Source organism: Budorcas taxicolor, chromosome 8 (genome assembly GCF_023091745.1).
Source record: "Budorcas taxicolor isolate Tak-1 chromosome 8, Takin1.1, whole genome shotgun sequence".
Lineage (NCBI taxonomy): Eukaryota > Metazoa > Chordata > Mammalia > Artiodactyla > Bovidae > Budorcas > Budorcas taxicolor.
This window is the reverse complement of record NC_068917.1, coordinates 41,421,248-41,441,491: the sequence shown is the minus strand read 5'-3', so window position 1 is coordinate 41,441,491 and position 20,244 is coordinate 41,421,248. Positions and strand designations below refer to the sequence as shown.

The window sequence follows — 20,244 nt, the reverse complement described above, 5'->3', positions numbered from 1 at the left end:
GTGACTAAACAACAACAACCCAAGTTACAGTAGAGTGACAGCCACAAATAGGATAAAGGATAAACAACTGTAGAGAATTAAAGTTGAGCTAGAGACAAACATCCTTTAATCCAGTATACTTGTTATAATTGGCTATAGATTTTTTACTTTGAAAATTCTAATAACCAGTTCAGATGGGGAGATACATCAGTTGCCATGGTTCATTGTTCAGTCTAGAATCTATTCTTACCATTTTTGTTTTAATGGTAAAGAGTTCAAATGAATGATGTCTACTCTGAGAATTAGTGATAAGATCAGAGTTATGGTGCCATTTGGATTGGACAGCCTTGTTGGCTTGTGTACTGAATTTGATAGTAAAATATTAAGTTCTCTAAAAGAATGGCAAGCTTAATCGTGTAAATATTTTGGAAAGTTTAGTACTGAAATGCCAACTGAAACTCTAATATGCACTAAGTATTACACATCTTAAAAGTTATTCTGAACTAGAAAGGCCATTATTTGTTATTGACATTAATATGATATTATAAAAATTCTTTTTTTTTTTTTTGAAGGTATTGTCCTTCCTGTAAAACTGATTCTAGTGAAGTTGTAAAGGCTGGTGAAAGGCTCAAGATGAGTAAAAAGAAAGCCAAGATGCCATCAGCTAGTACTGAAAGCCGAAGAGATTGGGGCAGGGTAAAGAAGGAATTCTTTTTGTTTCTAGCTATAATGTTTATAACTGTAATGCAAGTTATAATGTTTCGATTCCAGTAGTAGTAATGGTATAAGTGATAATCTGAAATGTTAACAAATAACAATATTGACTAATCATATACATTGTTGGGATGTGCCTGATGGCCCAGTGGTTAAGCCTCTGCTCTTCCACTGCAAAGGGTGTGAATTCGATTCCTGGTTGGGGAACTAAGATCCTGCATGCTGAGCAATGTGGCCCCCAAAAAAGGAAAAAAAAATTGTTAAATATTAATCATATAAATTGTAGGGTTTTATTTTATTTGCGTTTTATGGGGATTAAGTGCTTTCTTTAAGATTTAAAATAACTGATTTCTCAAACAACTTGTTTGGTACCTTGTAGGGAATGGCCTGTGTTGGCCGCACTAGAGAATGTACTATTGTTCCTTCCAATCATTATGGACCTATTCCTGGAGTTCCTGTTGGATCAACTTGGAGATTTAGAGTTCAGGTATGTTTCAGATTGGCTTAGTCAAAAGAGTAAAATTGGGTATACCTCACATTGTAGCAGTGTTAGTGTTAGTTGATTCTAAGTGAACTAACGTAGGTAGTATCATATGGCATTCACTTTTTAAAATGAACAGTTTCCTGTAGGATGATTAGGCACTTCTTTATAGCTTAGCAGACAGAGGAACATAACATCGTGGACTTGGGCATCATCTAAGCCTTTGTATCACTTTGTTTTATTTTTCTGTTATTGTTATACTTGTTAAAGTTGTTATTCAATATTCTGAAGAATTTTCCTTGCCAAAAAATGCAATATTTGAAATAGATCGTCTGTCATGCAATAAGTTCTCATTTAATGTTATTGATCTGCAAGGAAGCTCACTTAGACAGTATTTTCTTTGGCAATAATTCTTCTCAGTGAATATTAAGATACTGGTCAGAGGGAAATGTCAGACAATCCAAGGATTTGATTACTTCCCTTTTTCTCTTGAAGAAGACTCTTGTAGTTTTCTGATTTCTTCTTTAGAAAGATAATTTTTTCATTGTGAAAAATTTAATGTGGGAAAAAAAAAATCTCTTAGTTTCCAGTTAGACGGGATTCTAAACTTTCAAGAGCTGAATAGCGCTGGTGCTTAGAATATTGATGAAATTTTATGATTAAAATAGTGTAATACATATACTTAGCTTGAAATGTTGACTGTTAGTATATGATTTATATTTTAAAAACCTACTCTTTTCACTCATTTTCTGTTTCTAAAAGACAGTCACTTTAAAGTTCTGAATTTACCTCCTTATATCTAAATAACATATGGCTTTTGTCTGTATTTTGGTTTTGTTAACCTCTTTCTGTGGAAGACAGGCATTTAGTTTAACAAGTACTGTTTTTTTACAAATGGAAAGTTTTTGGCAACCCTTTGTCCAGCAGGTCTGTTGGTGCCATTTTTCTGATAGCATTTTAAAATTAAGATATGTACATTTTTTGGACATAACGCTATCAAGCACTTAAGACTACAATATAGTATAAATAGTGGCTTTTATATGTACTGGGAACCCAGAAAATTCGTGTGGCTTGCTCTGTTGTGATATTCACTTTACTGCAGTGGTCTGGAACCAAACCTGGAATATCTCTGAGGTATGCCTGTACAATAATATTTATTTTTTATACTATGCATTATTGATAATATTTATATATGAAATAAAAGTTATAAAATACACTTCATTTTAGTCGCTCAGTTGAGTCCGACTCTTTGCAACCACATGGACTGCAGCATGCCAGGCTTCCCTGTCCATCACCAACTCCCACTTAATTGTCTTGTTCTTTGTTTTTTTTTTTCTTTTTGTGTACCTGTCATTCATTCCCAAATTATAAAAACCTCATTAATACAGTCTAAGATGACTTTGAAGCCATTGACTTGAGCAACTAGAAGGATAGATTTGCAGTTTAGGAAATAGGGAAGATTCAGCACAGATTTATTTTTGGGGTTGTTCATGAAGCTGAGAATCAGATGGTCCTTGCTTCTAAAGTACTTGGTGTTTCCAAGGCCTAAATCCAGGTTCTGTTGTTATCATCTTCTCATTGACTTCTAATATATCTCTTTACCCAGCCCACTTTACAGGCTTGGATTTCAGTTTGCCTTACTCTGAGAAACAGTTGTGTAATAAACAAATGAATAGAATACTTCTCTTGGGGAGTTTGAAGTACATGAAGAAGTGACACTTAGTTTAAGTGAGCCAGAATTAAAGGTATATGGGGAAATGTAGTAAGCCCATTGTACTAAACTAAAAATGAATGCTATGTTTGAGTATTACTGAGTAGTTGGGCTTAGATGTATAAACTCCATAAAGAAGAAACTGGATATAAGGATGAGAAAGGAAGTAGAAGCCCAATTGAGAGAAGGTAACATATAATACTTAACTTGGGCTTGATATACTATTATGACTGTTTAATACATGTTAAGCAGTTGAAAATTAAAAGCAGATTTGTTCTCTAAAGGGTTATTCTGTTCTTAATGGGTAGAAGGAATTTGAAGGAACAAAGCTGGAGGCAGTGAAAAAGGGTATGTTTTAAGTATTCATAACTCAAATTAGAATTATATCAGTGAATGTGGAAAATGATGGATTTGAGAAGATTAGGAAATCAAATCAGCAATATTTACAACCAGATGTGTTTGAAGAATACAAAAAAATGAAGCTGAAATAACTGTTGCCTGTCTGACTTGACTGGGTTTCTGCCTGCATTGCAGGAAACCTGGGTTCAGTCCCTGGGTCCGGAAGATCCCGTGGAGAAGGGAATGGCAACCCACTCCAGTATTCTTGCCTGGAGAATTCCATGGACTGAGGAGTCTGGTGGGCTACAGTCCATGGGTTGCAGGGTCAGACATGACTGAGCAACTAAAAATTTCACGTTGACTTGAGTAGGGAACAGTACCATAATGAAAGATGAGAAATGAGGAGTTCTGGAACACTGATAGTAAATTATTTTTCACATGAATTGAGCTGGAATTACCAATAGCACAGGATGATGATGATTTAATAGTTATTTTGAAACTCAAAATTCTAGGCCTGAGCAGTTTCACAAGTCATTACTTCAGTACCGGAAGAATATATAGTTGGAGAGAAGTCAAGTCTGAGCAAAACATGGAATTCTGGGTGACATTCAGTTCTTAGTTGGAAGCTTTTAGGATACAGTAACATATGTGAAACCATTTTGTAAATGTAACTTAATGAACTGTTTGAAGGTATTTTGAGTCTCACTTGATGTTATTATAGGTGAGTGAAGCAGGTGTCCATCGACCCCATGTTGGTGGAATTCATGGTCGGAGTAATGATGGCGCTTACTCTCTTGTCCTGGCTGGTGGATTTGCGGATGAAGTAGTAAGTCATGATGCAGCCTTGTTCTTTAGAACCTGTCTTGATTATTCAGTAAAATACAGAAGCTTTGTCCAGGATAAATCCCATCTCTCTTAGCATCACTTTTGTGTTGAAGTGGTCAGTTCTATACAAGTAACATAGTAAATCAGTCAGCGTCTTTAATCATTGCATGTGCTGATTACTGCAATGAAAATAGTCACATTTTCTTTAGATAGAGCTCATTTTGGGGATAATTGTAGATTGACAGTTATTAGAAATAATACAGAAATGTCTGTGCCCTTTACTCAATTTCAGCCAACGGTAACATCTTGCAAAACTGTAGCCCAATATCACAACCAGGATACTGACACTGCTATACATTCAGGACACTGAACATTTTCCTTACGTCAAGGATCCCTCACATTGCCCTTTTTTAGCCACCATACTATTTCTGCTTCCCCAATACCCATTAACTCTAGACAACCACTAATTTGTTATCCATTTCTATAATTTTTGTCACTTAAAAATTTTTTATAAATGGAATTTTATAGTGTATAAGCTTTGGGATTGGCTTTATTCAGTCAGCATAATCCTCATTGTGGCATGTGTCAATAGTTCATTCCTTTCTATTGCTCAGTAGTGTTCCATTGATATAGGTGTATCACAGTGTAACCATTCACTCATTACAGCAAATAATGCTGCAGTAAACATTTGTGTACAGGGGGTTTTGTGTGTATAAATATGAGTGTTTGTTTCTTTGGGATAAATGCCCAGAAGTGTAATTGCTGGGTTGTATGGTAGTTGCATGATTGCTGCTACTGCTGCTGCTAAGTCGCTTCAGTCGTGTCCGACTCTGTGCGACCCCATAGATGGCAGCCCACCAGGCTCCCCCGTCCCTGGGATTCTCCAGGCAAGAACACTGGAGTGGGTTGACATTTTCTTCTCCAACGCATGAAAGTGAAGTCACTGAGTTATGTCCGACTCTTAGCAACCTCATGGACTGCAGCCTACCAGGCTCCTCCGTCCATGGGATTTTCCAGGCGAGAGTACTGGAGTGGGGTGCCATTGCCTTCTCAGTTGCATCATTAGTTCTTTAAGAAACTGCTTGCCCCTCAAAAAAATGGGGAGGGAAAAAAAAACTGCCAAACTGCCATTGTGAAGTCAATCCAGATACCATCTGGAAGACCGTATCTAATCAATTTAAGAAGTATTCTGGACTTTTTAATATGTACTTTTTATTAGACTTTCTTCAAATGATGTGTACACTGAAGATGAATTCCTTAATGCCTTATTCCTTAAAATATAAACCTCAGTGTTGAATCAACAGTGTTTAACCCAAACCTCAGTTTGGATCTGCAGAGGGTCACAAAAGTTTTAAGACATTTAAAAACACTTAAAATCATGAAATTTTACTTCTGATTCTTAGTCCAAAGGAAAAATTAGATGAAAAACCTTTATTACAAGCAAGAATGAAGTAAAAAAAAAAATCATTATATTCAGTCTGAATTAATTAAAATAATCTTGCATTGAAGAACCACTATTAAGATAGCGTTAGTAGAAGTCATTTACATACTGATGGTTTTCTTAGTTTAAGTACTGAATAGAAACTTTAACAATAACGATATAAATTTGTAGTTAAATTCTTTTCTAACTTTCTTCTTAATTATATGCAGTTGTCTTACCCAAATATAACTTGGGTAAACCCATAGATTTTGAAATGTGAGGAACTTTACAATGCTATGAGGATTATAAATTTGAAAGTTACCAGCAAACTTGGATATGGTATAGATTGCAGTTGAGAAATCAGTTTTGGAATATTTATTAAAATGATGCCCTGCAAAGAACCTACAAACATAGTACTGATTTATTTATTTTAATAACATTGAATTAAATTAATATTCCCAACCTATAAGACCTTATTTTGTAACATTCTATAAATTATTTGTATATCACAAGAATAGCTATGCTTGGAGGTGTTGAAAGCTATAATATTAAAATGAAATCTTTAGATAAAGTGATACAGCTTGAAGGTATATTACACACAAGACTATATTTGAATTTTCCCTTATTTTGGTAGATACCTTGAGAGAACATGTCAGCTTATAGCATCCTAACCAAAGTTCTGGCTATGAAATAAGAATTGGTGAAATCATACCTGGATTTAGATGTTTAATGCCAAAAATGCTCTTCTGCAGGACCGAGGTGATGAATTCACTTACACTGGGAGTGGTGGTAAAAATCTTGCTGGTAATAAAAGAATTGGTGCACCGTCGGCTGATCAAACATTAACAAACATGAACAGGTACTCTTTATTGTTGGAGTTTATGAAAACTGTTTAGAATTTGAGCTTTATATTAACAGTTGGACTATAGGACATAATTTATAACTTACACTGTAGAGAAGAATCCTAAAGTGTAAGTTAATATAGCTAAAATAAAAATCTTATTACCTGATTAGTATATAAATACTTATAAACTTTCTAACTAATTTTTAGTATTATTCTTTTTTAAATGACGTAATTCCCAGTCTTAATACGTGTGCTTTGCATTTGGAAACATGTTGAAAACTTTGAAGAAAAGAAACCTATATAATTTAAGTGAAATTAAGGACAAGATGGCTTGCCTACTACCACGTAGGTCAAATTTTGTTCTACTAAACACAAATTTATCTTTTAAAGTGACAGACTTCTTATTAGAAGAGACTAATGTGAAATAGGGTTCTGTTTGGGAGCCACATTTATGTGCATGAAACATCAGATAACTTAATCAGAACTACACAAGGTGCTTTTAGAATTTATGTCTTTTAAGTGTCTTAAAAAAAGTCATTATGAAAGAGCCACCTTGTTCTAACTTTATCATATAGAAGTATTTATGATATTCCAGCTTCCATGGGAATACAAAGTTTTAACTTCAAATGTTTTATTTTGTAAATGCATGCTAGCACCAGAAATAGATTGTGACCCAAACCATCAGATAGCAATGACCACATTGTAACTTGTCATAGTGATAATTTTACAATGATAAAGTTGAAATTTTTTGTATTTTATTATTAATATTTTGTGGAATAAAAGTGAGTTTTGCTTTCCTGAGTCTAAATCACTCAGTTTTAAGTAGTGTGCCCTTAATTTCTGATTACAGTGTAAAGAATATACTTTGTGGTTTCGAGACTTTTGTTGTATACCAAGTTATATAGAATCTGTTTTTATGTCTTCCTTCTATATTATTTCTGACAGTAGGATTATTATATTGAACCAGCAGAGGAGACAGGTCAGATTTGCTGGTGAAAACATTGTTGAGGCAGAAGTCTAGTCCCTATGCAGCCTTTTTCTAATGAGGAAGCAATTCTTTAGGAGGAATGATCTTAAAAAGAATCAGAAATATTTTGATGTGTATTGTCAATGTATCTTGAATTTGCAAAAGGGCTTTTTCATGTCAAATCTGAAAATTATATATTTTTTTAAAATAAGATTATTTGACTTGAATGAAACTTCCTTTGTAACTACCTGCACTTGTACATGAGTTTCTTTTCAAGCTTGGAAGAATCTAATAAGTATACCCTGTTTATCGTATGTTACAATCTCAGAAAATAATTGACAGTAAAAATGTCTATATTAATAAGGAAGGTAGTGAAAATGAAATAGTAACTCAGAAAAATTCAGGATTAACTTATCACAGAGATGCTAACATTCCTTCAGTTAATTTATACACTGAGCTGTGCGTACGTCTTGTGATTGTAAAGACCTCTTCAGCAAAGATACCTATGTGTCTTACTATAAACATGAAAACTGAAGTAAAAGACCCTTAGCTTTGACTCATAGTATATTCTTTCCTGGAGTGTATGTGTTCTAATTCCTTTTTGCTTCTCTACTGAGAGGTAGTTTGATACCTGCTCCTTGCTTTTAAGAAGTTTGTTCCTATTTCTTCTCAGCTCTTACACTTTATGAAACTGAAAAGGGCAGCAGGTTACCTGACCATCCTTTATCAGGACAATTAGAGGCAACTGATTGAGCTGTGGACAGAGTAATGGAAAAGCCTTTTGTTTTGCCTAGTTTCATCCTCTTGGACTCTTTACACAGACTTGAGCAGACTGCACTCTTACATGAAACTGGAAGTGAGTTAATAATGCCAATTAGTGGTGACAGTCATTATGACGGAAGGTACCTGTGGTACCAAAGCATTCTACTCATTAACAGGAAGATAGTACATATCTCTGCCTCAGTTCTTTTAGGGGATAAAGTATGTGTATCTCAGTAGATATTCCATAAATAATACCAACGCTGGCATTGATGGCTACAGTTTTTTCTACCTGACAGGGTTTTAATGCATTTCCCATTTGAGATTTTAACCAAAAAAAGATAACTTGATGAGCTTTAATGAAACCTAAAAAAAAATTTTACAACAGAACACTTAAGTTCATTTACTTTAACTATGATAGAGATTATGATAGATTAGTCATTTAGTCTTAATTTTTTTTTTGGAGCCTGCATAAAAAGAACTGTACCCTGGAAAAAAGTACTTTGTTCATATCTGATTTTACCAGATTTCAGGGGAGGGTGTCTGTATATTTATTTTAACATTAAATGTTCTCAGTGGATTCTTTCCACTTAAGTTAGGATACAGGTGTCTTACAGAAGGAATCCTCAACCTCACGGATCTCATGCCTGATGATCTGAAGGTGGAGTTGATGTGATAATAATAGAAATAAAGTGTGCAATAAATGGAATATGCTTGAATCATCCTGAAACTATCCTCCCCCACCCCCATTCCATGGGAAAATTGTGTCCCATGAAACAGGTCTCTAGTGCCAGATAGGTTGGCTACCACAATCTTAGAGGAAAAATACTAACTTTAAATAGTTCTAATTTGTCTTTTGGAGGGTAGGACTATGTTTCCCCAGGAAAGTCTTCTAACATCTAATAACCTTACTGATTAATTACTACGCGATGAGTACACATACTAAGGAAGGTTCAGCTAAATCAAGTGCTGCTTCCAGCTCAGTGTTCCTCCTTGTTCATGTGTCATCAGTAAAATGTAGTGATCTTGAGCAGCCAGAAATCTTTATTGTCATGATTTAGCACAGGTATTTGAATGCTTCAGTTTTATTTAAACTTATCTTTTTACTGGAAATCTTTAAAGGATACCTTCATGTTAAACTTGTTCTTTATTATCTTGTAAACTTTAAGGAATCTCTGTCTGAAGTATGGAAAGTAGACCAAGAAAGGCCATTTGTACCTTGCAGACAAATTTATTTTTCTGGATTTCTTTTTACATTATTCCAACAATTTAACCTTATTCCCTTATCAAAAATAATGATTACAGCAGTCAACTTGCTTTAGTTTTCCAACTTTCTCCCTTCCCTCAACAATGTTATTTAAAGAAAATTCCATGTATTTCTAGTTGTTTTCTATTATACGTGGCACAGATGTTATTACTTTCAGAAGAACCCTACAGGCTATCTGAGAACCAATCCCCTGGCTTGGGGGTGACATCAGAAAACTGATTTGTCTTCTCTGCTGGTGGGGGAAAGCATAATCCTATTATCTGGAATAATATGGAAAGAATCATAGAATCTTAACCATCAGGTAAGGCATAATTCACCTTTTAAGTTAGCTAATGATGTGATTATATACTTCAAGAAAGATTACTTGGTATAAAGACTTTGTTTTATTTTTTAGGGCATTGGCCCTAAACTGTGATGCTCCATTGGATGATAAAATTGGAGCAGAGTCTCGGAATTGGAGAGCTGGTAAGCCAGTCAGAGTGATACGCAGTTTTAAAGGGAGGAAGATCAGCAAATATGCTCCTGAAGAAGGCAACAGATATGATGGCATTTATAAGGTGCTCTATCTGGCATGACATCTTGTTAGTCATTCTTCCTGGGCTTTCAAGACAGGGTTGCCACAGGGAACTGCTCTACTGTGGGTGGGCTAAAGGAAACAATAGACCTTCTTAGTTGGTCTTTCTACTTTTTCTAGAAATAAAACATGCACAAAATGAGCTCTTAATTTTGATACTTGTCTTTTAAGACTTACTTGAAGTCCCTAAAGGCAGAGTTACATTTGGGGTTAAGCTTTTTTATAAGTGATATTCTCTTATGATAAAACTGTTCAAATAACTTGGCCGTTGTAAATACTGGATTCTTATATCTTCCAGAATGATTTTAACTGTAATAGATTTTTCAAAGTAGAGCACATTATAATTTTAAAATAGGATGCATTCTTTGTTTTAAAAATGAAGGCATCTACTGCCACCATTTTAATCTACTATGTAACATTATATTAATGAACATAATCTTGCTACAACTTGAAATTTGTAGCAGTCTGTCCTTATGGGAATTATCATAATTAGGAAATAAAGTCAAAACAATATTTTAGTGCATACTTCTTACTATTCCAGCAAAGCCAGTTTTTTTCAAAGTTGCATTTAGTTCTGCCAAGTTTACTTAAAACACTAACATGACATTTTGAATAAGTCTAAACCGTACATCTCAAACTAGCTGAAATATTATGATTTAGGTGGTGAAATACTGGCCAGAGATTTCATCAAGCCATGGATTCTTGGTTTGGCGCTATCTTTTAAGGAGAGATGATGTTGAACCTGCTCCTTGGACCTCAGAAGGAATAGAACGGTCAAGGAGACTATGTCTTCGTTTACAGGTTAGATTACATTTGTCTAGGCTACATGTGTGCTCATAAAAATGTATGCCTGTGTGCTGTGTGCCTTAACACTGGATATAACCCACAGCAGTTGATCAGTGGACTGTAAGGGGTGAGGAATGAGATCACACAAGTATAGGAAAGGAAAAGAAGTAAAAAAGCAGCCTCCTAGGTGTCAAACTGCCCTAAGACCAAGAATTATGCTTGGGGAAAACTGGGCTTGACAATGAAAAGTAAAATACATTTGACCCTTGAACACCACAGGCTTGAACTACATGGGTCCACTTACACACGGATTTTTTTTTTTCAATAGCAAATATTGCAGTACATTTCTGCAGTTGGTTAAATCCCCAGATGCAGAAGGCCAACCATAAGTTACTCAGGAATTTTTGACTTCTGTACAATTGGCCCCACCCTAACTTCCTGCATTGTTCAAGGGTCAACTGTATTTCCAATTCACTCTGGACTTTTAAGTATGAGGGAAAGGGATACCTGAAATTGAGGTATAGGAGGCCTTGAGAAGGGAAGTTTTATCCTAGAGGGCACAGGGGGTGTGTCTCTGGTAGGGGAAGGGGGGAGGTGGCTTATAAGAGTGGTCTGCTTTCTACCCTTCTCACTTTTCCTCACCCCTTTTCTCTCTTCCCCCTCCAAGCTGCTTCCTTGTCCTGTCACCACCTTTAGTGCTTTGCCTTTTTTTTTTCTCTTTGCCCATGCTTAGCTGTTAACCCATGTAAGACTTTGTTAGTTTTGTGTGCATAATGGATGGTATGGCTACATTCCCCCTCCACTGCCTATACACCCTAGACTTTGTCCCTGACACTGACTTCAGAGCATGGTTTGAGTTTATCCTCCATCATTCCCCATCACTGTGCTTCTCGTAAAGACTACCAGCTTTGTCATTTCCCCTGGCTCTGCCCACACTGCATGTGTAGGGGCTGAACTATGGGCAAGTGTCTGACCACCCAGGCAGGTGAGTGTGTCTCTTCTAGTGCAAGTCTTTTTTTTTGGTTTTTGGTTTTTGTTTTTGTTTTTCTTTTTAAACTCATAGAATTGTTTAAATGAGATCTGTCAGCTGCTAAAATAACTGCCAAAATCATTGCTTTTATAACTAAATATTTTTAAAACCTATTGTTAAATCCATTTTCAAAAGATTTTTTTTTCAGGTCTACTGTTCAGCAGAGCAGTATTCTAGATAGGTTAAATGTGAAACAGTTGAACAGAAAGAAGCATGTAAGCCAATCAGCTATGATGAGTTAATATTATTGAGACTTGTAACATTTTGAGCTTTAAATATGAGTGTTATCACAAAGCATGTCCAAAAAAATGTATAGCTAATAAAACACAGGGTAATCGGTAAGAATTTATTCCTTAAAGTCTTACCTTTTAGTTGATAAAGGATTCAGTAGTGTAGTGGCTTTAGGTCTTCTAAAAGCTCTCCTGCCTTACCCTATCTGCCTGTTTATTTTAGGAGACAGAGACTTACCTTTCTATCTAATTCTACTTTCTTCCTCAAACTTTTTAAGCCACCTAGTCACAACTTGTAGACTGTTCTTTTCTCTTTTCAGTCTGAAACTAAGATCATGATGTTATAAAATGGAATATCTCAACAGTCAAAACTATCTTCTTACACTGAATTGGGGGATTTTTAATAATCTTTTGTCCTTTGAATTCTGTTTCTTTCAATGTCTATGTCCTTTATATAAATCCTTTTAATTTAGGGAAAGTATAGATTCCTCCCCATTCCCCTTTAACCTCTCTTCTCTATGAAGGTTAAATCTACATTGCACTTTTTCCCCTCATCAGTATCCAGTAGGTTACCCTTCTGATAAGGAAGGGAAGAAGACCAAAGGACAGTCAAAGAAGGCCAGAGGAACCTCAAAAAGGCCATCTGCAGATGGTAGGTAATGATCTAAGGATGTAAATACAAATAACTTAGTTTTTAATAAAGGGAAATACTAAGAGTAAGCGGAAAACTCATAAGAAATTAAAAGAAAAAGGGGTGTGTGTGTGTGTGTGTATGTGTATGGTGGAGGTGGAGTGGGGTGGGATATTTGTGTATTTGAAAAATGTCAGAGCCTAAACAGCAAAGTATCCTAAACTATGGGAAAGTTAGATGCTGCTTTATGCTTGTTATCTTCATGTTAAGCATAATTGGTGCCGGTTAACTCATCTGCTTAGAACCACTTGTAGTCTGCTGATATATTTTTAAATAAATCTAGATGATTGTCCAAGTGCCTCCAAAGTCCTCAAACCATCAGATTCAGCAGAAGCAGTTGAGGCTTTCCAACTAACCCCTCAGCAGCAACATCTAATCAGAGAAGATCATCAAAACCAGAAGCTATGGGATGAAGTTCTTGCATCTCTTGTGGAAGGACCAGTATGTAAAGATTTTTTAAAAGAGTTTCTAATATTAATAAATGATGAAAAATAATTTCCCTATGAATTATCATTTTCACAAGGCAGTTAAAACTTGAGCCTTTTATCCAGGCTTCTCATTCAATTGCTCCTTTCAGAAATGAGGCAGCACTCAAATGCTTTTAAGTTGATTTTAGGCCTCTTAGATGTTGGTTTTTTGACTACTTTGTGCTTAAACTGTATGAGGTACTTTTCATAGGGAGAATTTTCAGTTACGGAACACATTCAATTTAATCTAAAACTCATCAGGAAAGTTTTGTTCCAAGTAACCTAATAGAATAAATTTTAAGCAGTTCAGCACAATTTTCAATGCTCATATGTTTAGCCTAGGAATAAAATAAAAACCAGTATATAAGTATTTCCTATGTTTTTTATTTTTTTGTTTTCTTTGATAATCATAACATTTTAAAGTGAAAAGGAGTTTCAAGTTTAACTGATGTCTGGGTTTTGTATTAAGCTGTGTTTTGCAATGAATTTTTATTATCAAATCCCAAAAGGCAAAGTTCCAGATGTAAATGTCTATTCATTCGTGGCTCACTTGCTTTTGTCTCTCAGTTTACTTATAAATTTGATTCTTCAGTTTTCTTAGATATTAGACCTTTGTCGGGTGTAGTGCGTTGCTCTTCTGTTTTCTTTCCTTCAAAGTATGTGATGTGCAGCTGTCGTGGGCGGACTCTAGTAACCTCTCTTGAAATTCCATTTGATCACCTTTGAGTAGTTTCTTCCTTCCTATGTTCTCTTCATTTTCTGAGGGCATTGGCCAGAACTTCTGTGTGCTTGAAATGGGGTTAATGCATATCTTATATGAGCCTCTTATGTGGATTTAGAGGAAACTCTCATAGTTTTTGTGTTGCTTTTAGTCATCATTATGGAAAAATCTTCCTGATACAGTTTTTAGACTAAGGAATGAATCAGTTCAGTTCAGTCACTCAGTCATGTCTTTTTGCAACCTCATGAACTGTAGCACGCCAGGCCTCCCTGTCTATCACCAACCCCCGGAGCCTACCCAAACTCATGTCCATTGAGTTGGTGATGCCATCAACCACCTCATCCTCTGTCATCCCCTTCTCCTCCTGTCCTCAGTCTTTCCCAGCATCAGGGTCTTTTCAAATGAGTAAGCTCTTTGCATCAGATAGCCAAAGTATTGGAGTTTCAGCTTCAACATCAGTCCTTCTAATGAATACCCAGGGCTGATCTCCTTTAGGATGGACTGGTTGGATCTCCTTGCAGTCCAGCGGACTCTCAACAGTCTTCTCCAACACCACAGATCAAAAGCATCAGTTCTTCGGTGCTCACCTTTCTTCACAGTCCAACTTTCACATCCATACATGACCACTGGAAAAACCATAGCCTTGACTAGATGGATCTTTGTTGATAAAGTAATGTCTCTGCTTTTTAATATGCTGTCTAGGTTGGTCATAACTTTTCTTCCAAGGAGTAAGTGTCTTTTAATTTCATGACTGCAGTCACCATCTGCAGTGATTTTGGAGCCCAGAAAAATAAAGTCTTCCATTGTTTCCCCATCTATTTGCCATGAAGTTATGGCAAATAACTTCAGATGCCATGATCTTAGTTTTCTGAATATTGTGCTTTAAGCCAACTTTTTCACTGTCCTCTTTCACTTTCATCAAGAGGCTTTTTAGTTCATCTTCACTCTGCCATAAGGGTGGTGTCATCTGCATATCTGAGGTTATTGATATTTCTCCTGGTAATCTTGATTCCAGCTGTGCTTCTTCCAGCCCAGCGTTTCTCATGATGTACTCTGCATAGAACTTAAATAAGCAGGGTGACAGTATACAGCCTTGACGTACTCCTTTTCTTATTTGGAACCAGTCTGTTTTTCCATGTCCAGTTCTAACTGTTGCTTCCTGACCTGCATATAGGTTTGTCAAGAGGCAGGTCAGGTGGCCTGGTATTCCCATCTCTCTCAGAATTTTCCATAGTTTATTGTGATCCACACAGTCAAAGGCTTTGGCATAGTCAATAAAGCAGAAATAGATGTTTTTCTGGAACTCTCTTGCTTTTTCCATGATCCAGCAGATGTTGGCAGTTTGATCTCTGGTTCCTCTGCCTTTTCTAAAACCAGCTTGAATATCTGGAAGTTCACGATTTGGAGTGAAGGAGATTTATGGAATACCCTTTTTCTTTCTTTGTTTCATCTATAAACATGATATTTTGGGTTGTCCTTGGGTAGAATGAGACTTACATGTTTTGGAGGATAGAGAAAAGTGAGTTAGCTCTGTGAGAAGTGTTGACTTACTTTTTAGCCTAGAGACTCAGGCATGTAGAGTCTTGACTCTGGTATGTGAGAGTCATTTTCACTTAGAGCAAATAAGAAACAACAAGCAGTTGTTGATTATGGTCTAATTTTCTGGGTGGAGAGGATACAGCTGGGTTAGTGGTAACTCAGATGAGTCCCAGCTGTGAATGGGCAGAAGACAGAGTAGCAGATACAGGTAAAGGATAATGACATCTGGGTGCACATGAAAGTTCTCTTTTGCACATTTGTTGTCTGGGTGGAACATATGTATTAAACTTCAGTCTGAGGCTTTTGATATATCATGTTTATCAATTTAAAAAAATCAAAGTCATCAAATCCTGCAAGACTTGATAGATATGTGCAAATCAAGTATACTTTTCAATCTCTTCTTTTAATGTAATTTTTTTGTGAAAGTCACCTCTTGACAGTTCTCAAACCAGCAATAAACCCCTGCCCTCTGGTGGCAGGATCTTACATACCTAGGTCAGGTGGCTGTAACGTTGCTGCTAGTGGTTACCCTGCGTAGGCTTCATGCCCATTCTTTCCAGATAAACCAAGAACAACAAATCAGATTTTAGCCAGCTGTGACTTTTAAATAAGTGCATATATTACATATGTACATTTATATCCAAACACCTTCCCAAGGCCTTACCTGATCTGGCATCCCTGCCAACCTCTGCATTCCCCTCTTGCCACTCTTCCCCTCAAAACTGCTTCAGCCACAGTGACATTTGTGCTATTTAAACACACTGAGCCTGTTCCTGTTCCTGGACCTTTACACATATGCTGTCTCTCTGACTGGCATTCTCCTCTCTGTATCTTCATGTAGCTCACTCCTTCATATCCTGTAACTCTCTACTGAAGAGTACACTCCCCAAAGAGGGCTTCCCTAGCTATCTTTCCTAAAATAGACCCTCTTTACCCTGTTGCTTTAATTTGCTTTGTTTCCTCAGTTATGACTATCTGAAATTGAATTTTTAAAAATTGGCTCTCCTAAAGGAATATAAAGTTCTCTGGGAACAGCGACTTGGCCTTTTTACTACTCTCTGTAGATGGGTACCTAGCACATTGTAGGAACTCAAATTGTTGATGCTACATATGCTTATATTGCACTGTGAAGGTACTGGGGAAATAAAGTCGTTTGACAGAGAGAGGGACTTGGTATTAAAGTGTTTTCCACATCTCCCCAGAACCAGTATAATCTTCTAGTGTGTTGGATAATACTTTATTGATAATTCACTTGACCTTTATAATCCAGGTTTATAAATAAGTTAGTATCAAGATATAAATATGAAATGTAATCCTTGTTTGTTTTTTTTTACCTGAAATGCTTGTAGATTTTCCTTTTTCTATTAACAAAACAAATATAAAATACATAAACCCACTACCCAAAAATAACTGAGTGGAGGATTATTCTGGTGACTATTCAAAAAACTACTTTTCCTTCTAGGTTAAACAGCTTGGATAAAATAGAACACAATAATGGCTTTTGAAGATTAAAGAGTACTCATTTGATCATGTTTGCTTTAGAAAGCTTGACCTTCTATAATTTAATCCCAGTTTGAGTAAATGTTAGCAATAGGAAAATAGGGGATTTTTGGATTGGGGCAAAATATCACAGAAAATTATCCTAGGAATATAAATACATTGATTCTTTGGGGTTTTTTTATACTAGAGTATTATTGCCAAGTGGTTTCATCTTTTTCAGCATAAAAAATAAGTATTAAAGTTTTATAAGAGAAAAGGGTGAATAGATATATTAGAATATATATAGATATATTTAGAATACCATGGAGCTTTTTGAAAATCTGTATGTAATGACCTTGAGACAAAGTTGTTCATGATTTTTTCAAGTGAAAAATAGTAAACTCTGAAATATGAGGTTTTCTTTTTAAAGTCGTATCTTGACTTTGCAAACTTTGCGACTGAATCCTAAGATTTAAAAACTAATATGTTTATCTTATGGATGAGATTTCTACAGTTTCCTATTACACAGTTGCTTGTAGTTACCACTACTTGATTTTGTTTTTTCTTGATAGAAAGCATATATACTAAACGCGATAGACACTTTTCCCCCCAATTATTTGGAATTCTGTTAATATATTATGAAATGCTAACCTTTTTTTCTTTCGCTTGGGTACCATTTTAGAATTTTCTGAAAAAATTGGAACAATCTTTTATGTGTGTATGCTGCCAGGAGCTAGTTTACCAGCCTGTGACAACAGATTGCCTCCACAATGTCTGTAAAGTAAGTAGAATTCCTTTCTCATTTTCCGTTATTAGGCGAGGAGGCACACTAACCTCCAAACCTGTTTTTAGCTCATGAAAAAGCAGTTTTTTTCATGAAGCAGAATAGATAGGGAACCTTGCTGGATAGGAAGCATTTAATTTCATCTTGGTGGTGGATGCATATTTTAATTCTACAGCAGTTCAAATCTATATAGTCTCCACATTCTGTCATGTTTGAAATTATTAAAGATGAGTTGAAATGGAAAAGAAAGTAAGGTGTTGCTGGTGTTTTCTATTACAGCTTATATATGTCTCAGACTGAAATAATTCTGTATACTTAACAGAATCTAGAACAAATTCTGTCTGGCAGCATGCCCAGAGGAGTTGTGTATTGTCTTATCAGTGTGGTATAAAAGGAATTTGAATTTCGGTCAAACCAAGGTTGGAATCTTGTTCTGCTGCTTGGTGGTTATATGTCCTGACCTAACTTCTGAGGTTTAGTTTCTTTTGTAAAATGGAAACAGACTTTCCACATAAGAGTTTGTATCTGACCTTGAGTCAGTTAAATATTATCTTTTTGGAATACACATTATATAAAATAGATAATGTAGTTTTAAGGAGGGAATTCCTGAGTTGTTTTTTTTTTCTTTAGTGCCCCATCAGGAAAGATAAGGATTAAAATCCAACCTAGGTGAGGCTAGTGGGAACCATGCAGAATTCTAACACTCATTTCACTGAATGAGGAAATTTATATAAAAATTGTCATTTGCCTGAAGTCTCACATCGTGTGTTAGAGGTGGAACTGAAGCCTTGTCTGTAAGTTCATTTTCATACTGCAGGTTCAGGCCTTGACAGTTGTTCATCTTTTATGTTTCTCTTGTTGCCAAATTGTAAGTTTCTAGTTCTATTCAAAAGCCCAAATTGTTGAGTATTTTCTATATGCTTTACCCTCAGATGATATCGGGTGTGTTTACTTTTCATTTTGATTTTGGTTTTGCCTTAGGATTGTTTGCAGCGCTCCTTTAAGGCTCAAGTGTTCTCCTGTCCTGCTTGCCGGCATGATCTTGGCCAGAATTACATCATGATTCCCAATGAGGTTCTGCAGACTCTACTTGACCTTTTCTTCCCTGGCTACAGCAAAGGACGATGATCTGTCTACTACTGTGTTGCTCCCCGTGGCTTTTTGGACAATAAGGAATCTAAAATGGTTGGGGGTGGTTGGGAGGGGTGGAAGCAATGGTGGACCATATCTCATGTTCTGAAGCAGCTAATCCTCTTTCCTACATAGCCATCATCTTGTGTGTGTAGTAAGAGGCCCATTTCTCAACTGTCTTTTAAATATCAAAAGGTAGTTCTTGTCAGTTAACAACTAGTTTTAATGAGTAAGAAGTCAAAGCCTCAGCTCTAGTTGATATCCAAGTTATGATTTATTTTGCAACTACCTCAGGACAGAAAAGATTTATGGGGATTTTTTAAATCATTGAGAAATTAGTTAAATGAAATTTTAGCTACACACTGCCTCCCAAATATTAGTTGTGCCTGGTTCATGTAATTTGATTTTAGAAAAGGAAGTGACACTTGAGATTGTTGGAATGAACGCAGCTTCTGTAGTGTGCATAATACATTTTTAATGTCTTCTTCCATTACAGTGTGTGTTTTGCAAGAACAGGTTCATTTTTTAGCCCATTTTGTGAGCTCCATTGTGCTTTTTTCTGGTGTTTTACGCAAGTTGACTACTAATGAAAACAATATGAATGCATCGTTGCTGCATTAGTGTAATGTGGTGTGGTTTTGCACTTAAAAGAGGTATTCAGATGATCTAGTTGTAAATTTTATGAAAAGCCTCTTCTGTACTAGTCAAACTGCTTTTAGTGAGTCTCACCAGTGGTTTTACATCTGCAAAGCATTGAGGACTGGGCTGACTTTTTGAGAGGATTGAAATTGCTTCATATTGTGATCTTAAATTTTATATTCACTATATTCCCTAAAGTATACCTTAATAAATATTTTATGATCAGAAAAAAAATAGCTCATCTTGCTTCCCTTTTTTACATTTGTATGGCTTATATTTGTTGGTATCTTTAAGAATTAGTCACTTCCAGAGTATTTCAGTGTGTGTTTTTACTGAAACAGACATTATGCACAGTTTTTTACTCTTGATTTTTGGTATTGAGAACTAGTATGAAATCTTAAGTACTAAAGGACAGATTTCATCCTGAATTTGATCTTTTTTTTTTTAAACTAAATGGGGGGAAATTTTCAAATTAAGAACCTAGTGACTATTTTATCTATAACGTCTCAGTCTTATGTTCAGTTTTAGCATAATCAGTGATACTTGTTTCACAGACATGAGAATATTCTAAAACAGTTCTAGTTTCTAAAACTAAATTTTCACAAAAGTTTTAATATTAAGTCAGTTTTCCTGCCCTTAAATACAGTCATAAATATAGTCAGTATTTATTGAATATTTGCTTTGCATTTGTTCATTTTCATGTGTACTCACTTAATCCTACTGGCAGTCCTAATAGGCAGAACTTCTTACCCCTTCTTATGGATGAATATCAAAGGCACAAAAAGGTTAAGAAACTGGCCAAAGTTCACTGGACAGGGGAGTGACAGAGCTGTGCTGTACACAGGCCATCTGAGTCTAAACCTGGCA

General features: G+C 35.7%; 1 protein-coding gene across 1 annotated transcript in view; it reads left to right on the top strand.

The window, feature by feature from the left end:
- Positions 1–19,596, top strand: part of UHRF2 (ubiquitin like with PHD and ring finger domains 2) — a 71,658-nt gene extending 52,062 nt beyond the window's left edge. The window contains exons 7-16 of the mRNA XM_052644947.1: positions 552–675; positions 1,073–1,180; positions 3,946–4,050; positions 6,222–6,328; positions 9,701–9,863; positions 10,541–10,681; positions 12,485–12,578; positions 12,901–13,058; positions 17,506–17,604; positions 18,589–19,596. Of these exons, the coding sequence (XP_052500907.1) occupies positions 552–675; positions 1,073–1,180; positions 3,946–4,050; positions 6,222–6,328; positions 9,701–9,863; positions 10,541–10,681; positions 12,485–12,578; positions 12,901–13,058; positions 17,506–17,604; positions 18,589–18,735 (1,246 nt within the window). The 3' untranslated portion in view covers positions 18,736–19,596. The remainder of the gene's footprint in view (positions 1–551; positions 676–1,072; positions 1,181–3,945; positions 4,051–6,221; positions 6,329–9,700; positions 9,864–10,540; positions 10,682–12,484; positions 12,579–12,900; positions 13,059–17,505; positions 17,605–18,588) is intronic.
- The last annotated feature ends 648 nt before the right edge of the window (positions 19,597–20,244 follow it).